At 40.2% G+C, this 13,870-nt stretch overlaps 1 protein-coding gene across 3 annotated transcripts in view; it reads left to right on the top strand.

Moving 5' to 3' along the window:
• Positions 1-1,429: 1,429 nt before the first annotated feature.
• The window catches only part of SSX2IP (SSX family member 2 interacting protein), a 31,840-nt gene continuing 19,399 nt past the window's right edge, over positions 1,430-13,870 (top strand). For all 3 annotated transcript variants that reach the window (XM_081322401.1, XM_081322400.1, XM_081322402.1), the window contains exons 1-5: positions 1,430-1,468; positions 7,862-7,989; positions 9,228-9,394; positions 9,531-9,731; positions 13,119-13,229. In XM_081322401.1, coding sequence (XP_081178527.1) covers positions 7,947-7,989; positions 9,228-9,394; positions 9,531-9,731; positions 13,119-13,229 — 522 coding nt within the window. In that variant the 5' untranslated portion in view covers positions 1,430-1,468; positions 7,862-7,946. The remainder of the gene's footprint in view (positions 1,469-7,861; positions 7,990-9,227; positions 9,395-9,530; positions 9,732-13,118; positions 13,230-13,870) is intronic.

Here is a 13,870-nt window from a genome sequence, read left to right as displayed (position 1 = left end):
ATTTTTCACACTTATGACTATCACAGCATCCCCATGGTCATGTGATCAAAATTCAGATGCTTGGCAACTGCCACGACAAGCAAAGTTGATGGGGAAGCCAGATTCATTTAACAACTGTTACTAAACTTAAGAATTACAGTGGTTCACTTAAGACCTGTGGCAAGAAAGATCTTAAAGCGGAGCAAAACTCACTTAACAACTGCCTCACTTAGCAACAGAAATGTTGGGCTTAGCTGTGGCCTATTTAAGGAAAGCTACCTAAACTCAAGAGCTGATCAACCTATTAAACACCATGCTAAGCTTTTATGAAACCAATAGAAACATCTCTGAGCACAGAATCAACAGATAAAACAACTTTCTATGCTATTCCTTTCTGATTTTATGGAAACCTAGCTATGATAATACTCAGCCACCTGGCCAGTTAACCTCCACCCTTTGGGATGGTAGGAGTTGCAAAAGACTAAGGAATAAAGTTGGGTAACTAATTAAAGGTACGCCTGGCAGTTTGTCACATTCGTAGGGGACAGAAAGATAATTTTCTAGGAAGTCAAAATATTTTTTTCAGGGAGCAGAGAGGAAGCGGCAACAGTAGCATGACCTTCTTTCCCAATCCACTGCAGGGGAGACAAAATACTGCCAACACACAAAGGATGGAAAATAGTCACGCTGTGTGGAGCAAATTTAAGCTCTGAGCGAATGTCAAAAATGCAAAACTTCTGAAAACTTCTTAAAAGCTCCCTGGGAAATTAAGGCTCCCCCCTCCCCCCCCCCCCGCTTTTTGAAACCAACCAGCGCATCTTCCTTTCTGCGAACTTTTAATAACTGGAAAGCTACCGCCTCCCTCCCCCACGCTAATCCTCTTTTCCTAAAGCTAACCCTGCCCCTCACAAATCCTTTTAGTAAGAACCACCCGAGCGCTCTCCTCGCCTTAGAAGTCTTAGCACAACCCAACCATAACTTCTTGCAACAAGCTTCAGAGGAGGCAGCAAATACCTAGAAAGAGAAAGTACCGGGGCAACTTAAAATACGAGCCTTTCGACTCTACTATCACTGCCTCGGGGAGAACAAGCCGAGGCCAGTCCAAAAACCCTGAGACCCCGCGGTCCTATGCTTCGGTGTATCTCCGGCGAGCTTTAAACGACGGCGGAGGCCGCAACAGGTGAGGAGCCAGAGGGCTTCTGGCTGGCAGGGTAGCAGCTGCAGCGTCTCCCAGGCCCCTTGTTGAAAGGTCTCCTAGCAACCGCTGGGCCAATCGGGGTGCCGCGTGGGGGGGGGAAGAGAAGGCGGGTTTTGCGCCCAAGGCCGCGAGCCGCGCGCGCGAGCCAGCCAGCGAGCGGGAGGGAGGGGCCGGGTCGGTTGGCGGAGCGGGGGCAGCGGCGGAAAGCGGGGCGAGCAGCTGCAATTGGGAACCCGAAGCCGGCTGGCCTGTCCGGACGGAGCCCGGCCGCCCCGCCCTTCTGTGCAGCAGGTGGGAAGTGCCAGAGGCATGTCCACTAAAGGACGGGCAGCCGCTGCCCAACCCCGAGAGAGAAGGCGGTGGAATGTCCCACCCTCCCGGGTCTCCTGGAGCAGGTCTGGGCTTCAGCTCTGCACGACGCGGTGCGGGCGGGGGGGCGGGAGAGAGAGAGAGAGAGAGAGAGGGAGGGAGGGAGGGAGAGAGAGGGAGGGGGGGAGGGAGGGAGCCGGGCGCGCGCGCGCGCTTGCGTCAGGGTGTTGGGGGGCTGCTGGCTGCCGCGGCACGCCGAGGGGAAAGCATGCTGGCGGGGTGGTGCAGGCTGGGAAAACGGGTAGTCGTATTGCGGAGCGCGAGCGAGAGCGTTCGCGTCGAAGTCGGGGGGAAAAATGGGGAGGGGCGAGAGGGTCCCGCGTGCGGACCGCAGCCTGCTTCCTCCGTCTGAATTAAAGTGATCCTCTCCGTTTAAGGCGGCTTCTCTCTCCCCACCCACCACCCACCCCCCGCCCTTCCACATATTTATTTCTGGGGTGCAAAAGGTGCACATGAAGGGAGCACGAACGAACACGCGTCGGGCAGGGAAGCTTTGGAGGCAGGCGGGGGCGGTGCGGTGGCGGTGCGGGGGCGGGAGGGACCCACGGCAAGGTCGGAGCGGTGCGCGCGCATTCGGGAAGCTCCGCTGCCTGCAACGAACCTGTGAACCTGCCGGTCGGGGGGGGGGGGGACGACGGGATTTTGATAAGCCGCGGCGTCGGAAGCTCTATGGGTGATGTATGTTCCGTGGATGATAAATCACTTGAAGTCGCCTGAGAAGATGACGACGTAACGAATAGAATAGAATAGAATAGAATAGAATAGAATAGAATAGAATAGAATAGAATAGAATAGAATAGAATAGAATAGAATAGAATAGAATAGTTGGAAGGGACCTTGGAGGTCTTCTAGTCCAGCCCCCTGCTCGAGCCGGAGAACCATTTCAGACAAGTGACTGTCCATTCTCCTCTTAAAAATCTCCAGTGATGGAGCACCCACGATTTCTGGGGGCCACTGGTTTAATTGTCCTCACTCTTAGGAAGTTTCTCCTTAATTCCAGATTGCTTCTCTCTCTGATCAGTTTCCAACCATTGTTTCTTTTTAGAGCTAGTTGCTCCAGCTGCCCAGTTTCCAAATGCTCTCTCCGGATGGATTCTCTGCTTGATGCACAGAGAACAGACAATTTGGAATTTGCTCCATTCAAATTGATTATTATTTTTTTTAAAAAGTATTGCTTTGTGTTGTATCAGCTTTTCCCCAATCCGCGCCTCCCGGATATGCCTTGTTGAGATCAGCAGTTTAAGTCGCCCGAAGGCTGAGATTTGGGAAGGCTGAGTAAACTATTTTTTCGTGACTAATGAGGACATTCAGTGAAGTTACAGGTTGCTTTTTTTCAACCTTGTATTATGTTTGTTAGGAAGCATAGTTTTTTTTCCCCTCCCCAAAGTGTGTTCAGGGTTCTTGTAATCATTACAAAAAGGAATGGCATCAGATGTCTATACTTTTTGGCTGTTCCATCCCAGTATAATGTCTGTTACAAAATTATTGGTATTGCTTTGAAAAGAACCTGCTACAACAGTGGCAAGATTCTTAAAACCAGTTGTTTTTCTTTTGCAATGTTGCCTCTTAATGGAGGGAACTATTCTTTTTAACTCAGTGGGAGAATTGTTTCCAGTATTGGAAAATAAATGAAAATGGTTCTGCAGTTCTTGTAGAATATTTTAATTGTACTCTAATTCATTCTAGAGCACACAAGTTAGGAAAAGTTAATTTCCTCCAATTTGGGAAAAAATTCTTTTTGCAGGTCTTCTACATCCTTCACTGTGCTTAGTTTATACATAAGCATGCATGAAAATATCCTGTTTAGTATATTTAGAAAGCAAGTGTAAAATATTAGAATTCTTAAATATTAGATGTAAAACTATGTACACTTGAATGGCTTCTGGGGTCTTTTAAATTCCCATTCACAAAACTGATTTTGTTCCACCTGGTTTAGAACATTCTGTACAATGGATTGCTTGCTTACCGAAGGGTTTACACTTTTACAAATTCTTGTTGCAAGAATTTTTCTTGCAACAGTTGGTGTTTCTTGTTATGTAGTATTTTTTGAGGGACTAGTAAAATAGACATTCTTGCACTAAAGTCAGATATGAAGATTAGACGTGAATACAAAAGAGTCCAGTATCAATTTTCTAGTGATATTTTGATTTGAATGCCTTGTTTCATCATTGGTAGAATACTTTGCTGTCTTTTGGACAGCAGTATGACTCTATTGCAAAAAGATAACTGAGTTTATATAAATCTTGGACAAATATCTCCCTTTTTGGGTGTTGCTGCACCCATATGGTGTAATCTGAATGTGCTCTTGAAAGTGCGCCTTATGTATATATTAAATTTCAACGACGTGCAACACTATCAGAATATATAAACAAGATGGTAATTAAACCAACTTGTACAGAATTTTTTATAATTATAATCTGTATAAAAATGATGAAATATGAAGCAGTTATGTTGAATAGATAATTTTGGACATGACTAAACTGTAGAGAAGCAGGTGTTTTCTAACTTAGAATTAATTTTGCATTATCTTAAAATATATATTTCTCTTCAGATTCTATTGACAAAGAATGGATAACTGATTTAACATAGCTAGACCAAGCACTGCCTCTTACATTTATCATATAAATATTATGATAATAAGAAATTTATCATATTAAGAATATTAGGGATGAGGAGGTAAAATGAGACAAATCTTGGCATGTAAGAATTGAAATGCTATGTATAGTTAGTGATATTAATTCTTTTGAACCTGATCTGGATGAGTATCTAACCAGATGAAGAAGTGAGTTCTGAAGTTTGTGTGTGATGTTCTTGCCACATGGAATTGCTGCTGCATGGAATTGTAAACCATTTCCATGTGAAATTGATTTGACAGCAGCAGAATGAATTAAGGCACCAGAAATGATTGTGACAACATTATTTAATCTAATTTAGAATCTGTGGTTAAGTTTTTCTTTCCAGCTTTGAAAATCGAGCATATATATATATATATATATATATATATATATATATATATATATATATATATATATATATATGTATGTATGTATGTGTATGTATGTATGTATATACATACACCCAGCAAAGATCAACTCCGTAGCCAAGACACTCATCTCCAGAACAAAACACCTAGCTGACGAACAACACCTAAAAACCGAACTACACACTCTCACTAATGTACTAACAGCCAACGGATTCCAAAGAAACGTGATTACCAACTTAATCCGAAGAGAGACACCCACAAAAACCCAAGACAGAGAACAAGAAAATGGCAAAGCCCTCCTCCCATACTTAAAAGGGACCACAGACAGAATCAGCAAGATCCTCCAAAAACACAACATCAAAACAGCATTCTACACAGACAGAAAAATATCCACCATCCTAAGAAACCCCAAAGACATAATTGGGTTAGAAAACCAAGGAGCACAGGAACTCACTCAGAAAGGGAGAACAAACTTCATCCCTGTTCCAACACTTCAAAGCCATAGGTCATGAAATTGATTTAAAAAAAACTAAAACTATCGCCAAAATTGAACATTTTAACAACAGAATAATCAGAGAAGCCATCGAGATAGAAAAACGCCCCCACAGCATGAACAAACGAGATGATACCTTTCGCCTACCAGCCATTTGGAAACCCGCCTTGATTGACAGACGAGTCCCAACCACCAAGAACGATACCAGACCCAAACTCATGATAACATCACATGACATCACCACCACACAACCATTCAAAAAGCAAATCCGAACCCACAACGATAACGACACACAACCACAAAACAGGAACCTAACTACAGCTGCAACATCAGCCACTTTAAACCCCTCCAAACCACACAATAAGCAAACTGACACCCACTATAAAAACATGGCACCACCACAAACACGGAGCCGAACAAAAGCAGCACAACTCACCAGTTCAGGTCTAAGGCTGGCAGCTGAGACCAGCCCTTCCACTCAAAACACATCCCCACCCAAGCAGAACACAGCCCCCATTCAAAACACACTCCCACCCAATCAGAACACAGCTAACCCCCCACCCACAGACCACACCCCTCTGGCAGTTTAAAAAAGAAGAAACAACAGCCACTACCACACACTTCTCCCAGAAGAACGAAGCTGAAGCCACCAGCCTGAGGATGACGGATGGGATTTCGTCGAAACGTCGCCCTGATAGCTCCAATTCTACGTGGGGAAAAACCCGAATGACCAAAGATCTACATACAAACACACACCCGCGAAAACCTCAGAATATATATATATATATAAAATGCTTGTTAACTATTTAGATTACCTTGCTAGGCCCCAAACATGGGACAAATCTTTATTTCCTGTTTCAGCCTAACCGAAGGCCATCGACAGGCAGTAGTCACAACAGTGACAGCTCATATTTGTGTAAATTTTTTAGATTGCTAACAAAGAATTAAAGGGAGACTGATATGCATTTCAAACTTATTTGTTTTCATCAGTCAGCCATACCCTTCTGAGATTCGAACCTGGGCTGATTGCACATTAGGCAGTTGTTTTTACCTCTAGGCCACAAGCTAGGGGCCTAGCAAGGTAATCTAAATAGTTAACAAGTATTTAACACATATCTCCCTTGCTTCTCAGCTAACAAAGTGATATATATATATATATATATATATATATATATATATATATATATATATATATATATATATATATATATATTTGTGTAAATTACTAACAAAGAATTAAAGGGAAACTGAGATGCATTTCTGACTCCTTAGTCGTCCTCAGTCAGCTATAAGGAGTCAGAAATGCATCTCAGTTTCCCTTTAATTCTTTGTTAGTAATTTACACAAATATATGAATTGTCCGGTGTGACTACTGCCTGTTTGATAGCCTTCAAGATAGGCTGAAAACAGGAAATAAAGATTTGCCCCATGTTTGGGGCCTAGCAAGGTAATCTAAATAGTTAACATTTGAAACATTATATATATATATATATATATATATATATATATATATATATATATATATATATATATATATATATATATATATATATATATATATATATATATATATATATATATATATATATATATATATATATATATATATATATATATATATATATATATATATATATATATATATATATATATATATATATATATATATATATATATATATATATATATATATATATATATATATATATATGGATCCTTGGTTTTTCGGGTTTTTCCCCGCGTAGAACTAAAGGTGTGGGCGCAACGTTTCGACGGAGTCCCATCCGTCATCATCAGGCTTTAGCTTCCTTCTTCTGGGAGAAGCATGTGGCTGTTAGTTCCTCTAACATATATATATATATATATATACATATATATACATATACATATATATATATATATATATACACACACATATATATATATATACATATATATATATACACACATATATATACATATATATATATATATATACATATATATATATATATATATATGTATATATATATATGTATATATGTATATATATATGTATATATGTATATATATGTATATATATATATATATATATATATATATATATATATATATATATATATATATATATATATATATATATATATATATATATATATATATATATATATATATATATATATATATATATGTAGCAGTTTTTCTTCTCTCCATGTATATTTTGAAACTAATGTTTAAGTATAATGAGCATAAAAAGTCAGGTAAAATATCAAAAGAATCTGGTGGCACCTCCAAGATAATTTTTTATGATATTTAATATAAATATGCTTGCATGATTTTTATGTACGGTGTACTTCAATAGTTGAACAATATGAAATTACAAAGTACTGTTGTACTTTCAACTTAAAAATGTCTTATACTGCTTACAGAAGTTTTCTTGTAAAAACACTGCCAGGAAGGCAATGTATCCAATTCAGGGCTAGGTATCAATAGGCTCTTGCTATGGTGGAGGTCTCTGAGGTTTTCTTCCCTAGATCAGGAAACATTGGTACATCATTACATCAGCCTCCATTATCCTTGGCAGCCCAGCAAAAATGTTATCCAGTTAATTCAACCCAGTTATAATTTTTAAAACACACATTTGCCTTATCACATTCGAGCAAAATGTCCTATTTTATTTATCTATGTGTAAACATTGGGGAGTATGAATCCAAATTTTTTGTCAGATGGGTAACCATATAAATGTCAAATCTGAAAAGGCAAAGTGTGTTTTAACCAAGCAGGATGTCTTCTAGGTCTGCTTGTGCTCAGGTTTGGTTTAAATAGTTTCATTAATTTTAAACTTTTTTTGCTGTTTTAGGCGATGCTGACATAGGAAGCATAACTCACAGTAATCATAATGGTCCTCTGCTGATTAATGAGGCTTCCTAGATGTGTTAGTTGCTATGGGAGATTGGAGCAGTGTAACTGTGGCAGAGCCGTCTTCAGGTAAACCAAAAAATAAGTGAAAAATTTAGGATTATTTATTTATTTGATTTGTACTCTGCCCCAAATTCAGGACATCTGAATCAGATGGGGTGAAACAAAGAATAGGACTGAGCAGTGTTATGAATTCATAACATGAAGTGTTATGAAGAAAATGGGTGTGTGTGAGGTCACAAACAATCCCGGGAGAACCATGAGCTACTTGAAGTTAGTGTTAATGCCAACCTGCACTCCAAAATGAGGGGGCGTGACGTCTTGGTGGTTAAGATGCTGAGCTTGTCAGCTGGAAAGCTGAGTTTGAGCCCCGAGTGCCTCTCAATGGGGTGAGCTCCCATTACTCGCCCCAGCTCCTGCCAATCTAGCAGTTCGAAAGCATGAGAATCCGAGAAGTTAAATAAGTACCGCTTCAGTGGGCAGTTTACCGTATTCCATATTTTCGTGTTGGCCACATGATGATGGAAACATCTCTCATCAATGCAGGTTCCCTTGGCTGAAAATCGGAGTTAGTCACAACTGCACAGGACACCTTTAAATCTTAAACTCCAAAATATCTTTTTGGAATTGAATCCAAAGCACCGCATAGGTCCTGGGTTTAATGGAAAGGACTTAATAGCATTCACATATTTTTGCCATTCCTAAGCTAATACTCTGGACATTTGTGTGTAATGTATGTAACATTTCAAATGGGAATGCAGAATGATACCATGGCTTATAATTCGCTTTGCTGTAAAACCAGCCTTTGCAGACCTGTCACAAATTTTCATATATTTTCATTGACTAGCCAGTGATAAATCTAATGTTTTCCATGTGTTGTGCTAAAGTATTACAATATGGAAAAGCATACAGCTGGAAGAAACAGCACATTGACCTACGAATTGGAATGCTAGTATAGTTATTTAATCAGATGCAGATTTCTCTATCAAAGCGAAATTGCCACAGACGTAGACTTGTTTCGATAATAGCTTTCTTAATAAAGATTGGTATGTTAATAATATTGTAGCCTTTCCCTCATTTTTCTGCAATTTAAACAGTCATGGCTTAGTGAGCAACAAGTTGAGAGGTAGACTTGGCTCTCAAACTTGGTTTGAAGGTATTTGTGAATAACCTTTTTTTACCTTGAAGGTTATTTAAAATACCTTCAAGCCAGGTTTGAGAGCCAAGTCTAGCTCTCATATTGTTGCTCGCTAAGCCATGATTCTTCTTTATTGGTGTATGACTTCTTGGACTTTTTCCTTCCCCAGATAATAATATTACTTGGTGTACCTCATCCAGAAATATGTCTCCCTCAAGCTTAAGTGTGCCTCAAGTGCAAAACTCGGCACTGCCTCCGTCTAAAAGCATGCACAGCTTTTTCAGCGTCCTCTGCACAGAAGAGAATATTGAACAAAGCCTCTCCTATCTTAACAAGGTAAAAAAATGTTTTATTACCGAGAAGCTCTCCTGAGGGATACCCACCCTTGCAGCTTCAGTCCCAGAAATTGGTGATAAGAGTTCAGATTTTACCACTGTCTGAGATTGATTTAAAAATACTGTATCTGTTGTAGGAATTGACCACACTTGGCTTCCCATCACTTTACACTGATTCCAGAGGCAAAGAAGTAAGCATAGTTTCTGTATTAAACTGTATGAATGAGCTCCTGCTGATGCAGCGTAAAACACTACGTGCTCAGGAAGAAACAGAAACCCAGCATCTGAAACTGGGCAGTGATATGGACCACCTGCAAAACAGCTACATTAAATTAAAGGTAACATTCTGTGTTACGATACCCCTTTTTAATATGTGGACATGCTCTAATCTTACTTTCTAAAGGTGTTAACAGATTGTGAAGAAATATTTGAACATAAATGCTATATCATCTTTGGCCCTTTATAATATGTGCAATTCAATCTTTTGCACACAGAAATTAGACCAGGGCATTCGTTGTCTTTGAAAATGTTCAACAGTTAAAAACTGCAGCTCAGCTGAGTGTTTTAAATCAGATTATTTCTAGAAAGAGTCTAGAAATAATACGGTACTTGCCTGTGAACTTTTTGCAGTGTCGGAGAAATGTTCTTACCGGTAGTCCTCAACTTACAGCCATCTATTTAGTGGCGATTTGAATTGCCGTGGCACTGAAAAAAGGGATATGTGACCGACCTTCACACTTAAAACTGTCATATTTTCCCCGTAGTCACATGATCAGAATTTGGGTGCTTAGCAGCCAGCAGGCATTTATAATGGTTGCAGCATCCTAGGGTCATGCGACTGTCATCTGTGACCTTCCCAGCTAGCCTCTTAAGAAAGTCCATGGGGGAAGCTAGATTTACTTAATGACTGTATGATTCACTTAATAACTGCTTTGTTCATAAAAAGGTCATAACAAACTTAACAAATACTTTGTTAGGAACAGAAATGCTGACCCAAGTGTAGACATAACTCAAGAACTATCTGTACTCTTTTGACTTCTATAATTCGAATTGTTTGGGAGGGAAGGTCTGATTTTATTAGGATGTATAAAATGTTTAATGAATGCAGAAACTTAGAAAATAGTGTGTACCTCATCTAGACTGATAAACACTTGCTTAGATATATGTAGAAAAATGTAACTTGTGCGATTATTATATTGACTGATTATGGGCCCTCAAGTCATGTTTGACTCCTGGCGATCCCATAGATTATTCTATAGTGCTTCCAAAACTGCTACTTAATGCCGAAGTTTGCATTTGTGTTTGTTCCTTGTTTTCTTTTTCTGGATGAATAATTACATTGAATATATCCCATCCCTTTTGTGTTGGAGGCACCATGTAAGAAACTTCTGGGTTGAAGGGATTAGCCAGTGATATCACTGTTGCCCGTGGGAGCTACTTTCACGTGCCCGTCATGGAGCTGGAGCTTGCTAACTTCCAACCCAGCGTCCTGATCACATGAGCTACCTCACTTCATTGAATATGCAGTATTGAATTAATATATATGTTCATACGGTATTAATATAATAATACCGGTATATGAATATTAAACATAATATTCAATAATATATATTATGATAATATTGTATATATAGTAGCTAGTTTTTGGTTTACGAATAGCCAAAGATTAACTGTAAAGGAGCTAGTTCAGGGGTAGGCAACCTTGGCTCTTTTATGACTCGTGGACTTCAACTCCCAGATTTCCTGAGCCAGCTGGCTCAGGAATTCTGGGAGTTGAAGTCTACGAGTCATAAAAGAGCCAAGGTTGCCTACCCCTGAGCTAGTTTAATTGCAGCTTAATTTCAGCCAATTACTAATGCATCCCTCAGGTGAATGGACAGGGTTTGAGGAAGAGAAACTGCGAACAGGTGAAAGGGTCAAGATGTCCAACTCTTGGCCAACTCTTAGTTTTCAAGATTCCATGGAATGATTTCTTAAAAAAAGATTAGAGGTAGCAGACATTACTGATTATGATAGCAACGCAGATCCAGAAATAGGAGGAAAGTTTTCACGAGGCAGAACGTGCATTCTGACCCTTGCCTTTCTTTCGCCTTCTGAATGGAAAAGAAATATCAGATTATTTGATTTTTCTTTGAACACTGTGTTGATTAGTATTGTGTTTCTGCTTGCTCCTTGGTTTTTTTTTTCTAAAGAGAAAAAATACGAGCAACTTGTAGTTCCACTTGGCAGAGAGCCAGCATGGTATGGTGTATAGTGATTAGATTGGTACGCGGGAGATGCATCCCATTCTCCTAACCACCGTGGAAGCTCACTGGGAGACTGAACACTCTTGCTCAGTCCAGTCTATCTCACAGAGGTGTTGGGGGGCAGGGAAGAATGTTGGGGGGCAGGGAGGAAGGAATGGTGTCAGTGTTCCTTCTAAGGCAGAGAAGCAGATGTGGAAGTCAAGAACTGTGGTGGCTCAGTGATTAGAATGCAGTATTGCAGACTAATTCTGCCAACTGCCAGCAGTTTGATTCTCACCTGCTCAAGGTTGACTCAGCCTTCCATCCTTCTGAGGTTAGTAAAAGGAGGACCCAGATTGTTGGGGGCAATACGCTGACTCTGTAAAGCACTTAGAGAGGGCTGTCAAGCACTATGAAGTGGTATATAACTATTGCTAGTGCAATTATCTGTTGTAAGCAGCTGTTGGGCTTGGCCTGGGCAGCCCTGGGCTAGGAAGTGGCTTAAAGGAAAGATTGCCTGCAGCAGCTTTAGCCCAGTTATTGACTCTTCATGCTTCTGGAGTTGCAGGCAAAATTAGATTCTTCCTTTAGGGCTTGTTCAGCTGGGAGTTAGTCTCTTGCAATGAAAAAGAAAAACTTCAGATTTCAATTCTAACAGAATGTGGAGATGGGTTGCAGTGCATTTTGGCAGCCTCAATACCACTGGTTCCAACAGTGGCCCTTTCCTCATTGACTTGCCCCCTCCCCCCACCATCTGTTCACATTTGTGAAGTTCTGGGTCAGTTTTTTGGGAGCTTGAATCTTGTGCAGTGGTGTTTGATGTTGGTTTAGAGGGAACACTGTTCTCTATGCTGTCTTGAGCTCTTAAAGAAAATGCAGCATGCAAATCAAACTAACTGAAATAACAAACAGCAGTAAAAGTTAAAAACATTTTAAAGTAAATAGTGGTCAGTGAGTAAGCTGTACTTTCAGTTTTATACTCCAAATAGTTACGGATAGTCTTGACTTATAACTATAATGGAGAGCCTGTCTCTTAAGAGTCAGAAATTGTGACAGTTATAAAACGGGTCATTACGTAACTGACCCAAGTAAACAGCCTTTTTTTTTTTTGCAAAAGTTATAAAGCGAACACATTCTTTGCTATGGGATATTTTTGCTGAAAATCCGAAGGAAAGGCTAGTTTTCAGCAAAAACATAAATTGTGATCACATGACTGGGACACTGCAAACAGCTGTAAATGCAGGTTGGTCGCCAAGTACCCAAAATGTGGTCACAGGAGTGTGCCTAGCTCTCAGGAATCGGGTGTTAGTAACTTTTGGATGGGTCTGTCATAACTTTGAAAGTGACCAGTTGTAAATACCTGTGAACGTACACAATATATTTCAATTTTCCCCTAATATCTTTTTTTAAATAGAAAAGCCCTTGTTTCCTGTTGGTTTGAAATCTCAAGACATTTTTCATCTGTAGTAAATTTTAGGTAACAATTTTGCTTTTTACTAGGAGCAGCTGGAATCCTCTAGAAGAGAAATTGTTGGACTTCAGGAAAGGGATAGGCAACTTCAGTGTAAGAACAGGAATCTTCACCAGTTACTAAAGAATGAAAAAGATGAGGTTAGTTAACATGTACGTCTGTGGCAAAATTATTGAACTTATTGGTGGACTGGGTGAGTTTTGTAAATATTCCTAGTTGTTCGTTTTAGAACTTTGTCATCCTATGGAACTTTAGTTTGTAGCATCCATTGTGATTACATGGTTATTTTGTCCAGCGGATTCATATTCTCCGTATTCTCTGATGCTGAGAAACTAAAAATGATATATTTAGTGAACTTTGCTTAACAAACCATTGCTTACCTCCATGTGTAAGCCCAGTCTTTGTGCTAGAACAGAGTTCCCCAACCTTTCTGGTTTTGCAGACCAGTGGCTGGGGTGGGGGAAGCGGAGAAGAGGGGATGGTTCCACACGAGTGGTGGGCATGGGTACGCATGCACAGCTCCATTTATGCGAGCTGCGGGCACTTGCTTGTGCAACTGAGGCACATGTGCTCATCCTCTGCTTATGCAAGTGGGATGCACATGGCTCACCAGCCACTTTCACAGTCTGGTTCCAAACTGCTCAAGTCCCAGTAGTGGGCCATGGCCCAGGGGTTGGGGACTCCTATGCTAGAATTTGTCCTTTGCATGTTTCCAAAGAAATAGAAAGAATCAGTGCTGTGCAAAACCTTCAGAAGAGTTGTGTGGCAAGAGCCTTGGTGG

The sequence above is a fragment of the Vipera berus genome (assembly GCF_964194415.1).
Source record: "Vipera berus genome assembly, chromosome: 3".
Classification (NCBI taxonomy): Eukaryota; Metazoa; Chordata; class Lepidosauria; order Squamata; family Viperidae; genus Vipera; species Vipera berus.
This window is presented reverse-complemented; position numbering and strand designations above follow the sequence as displayed.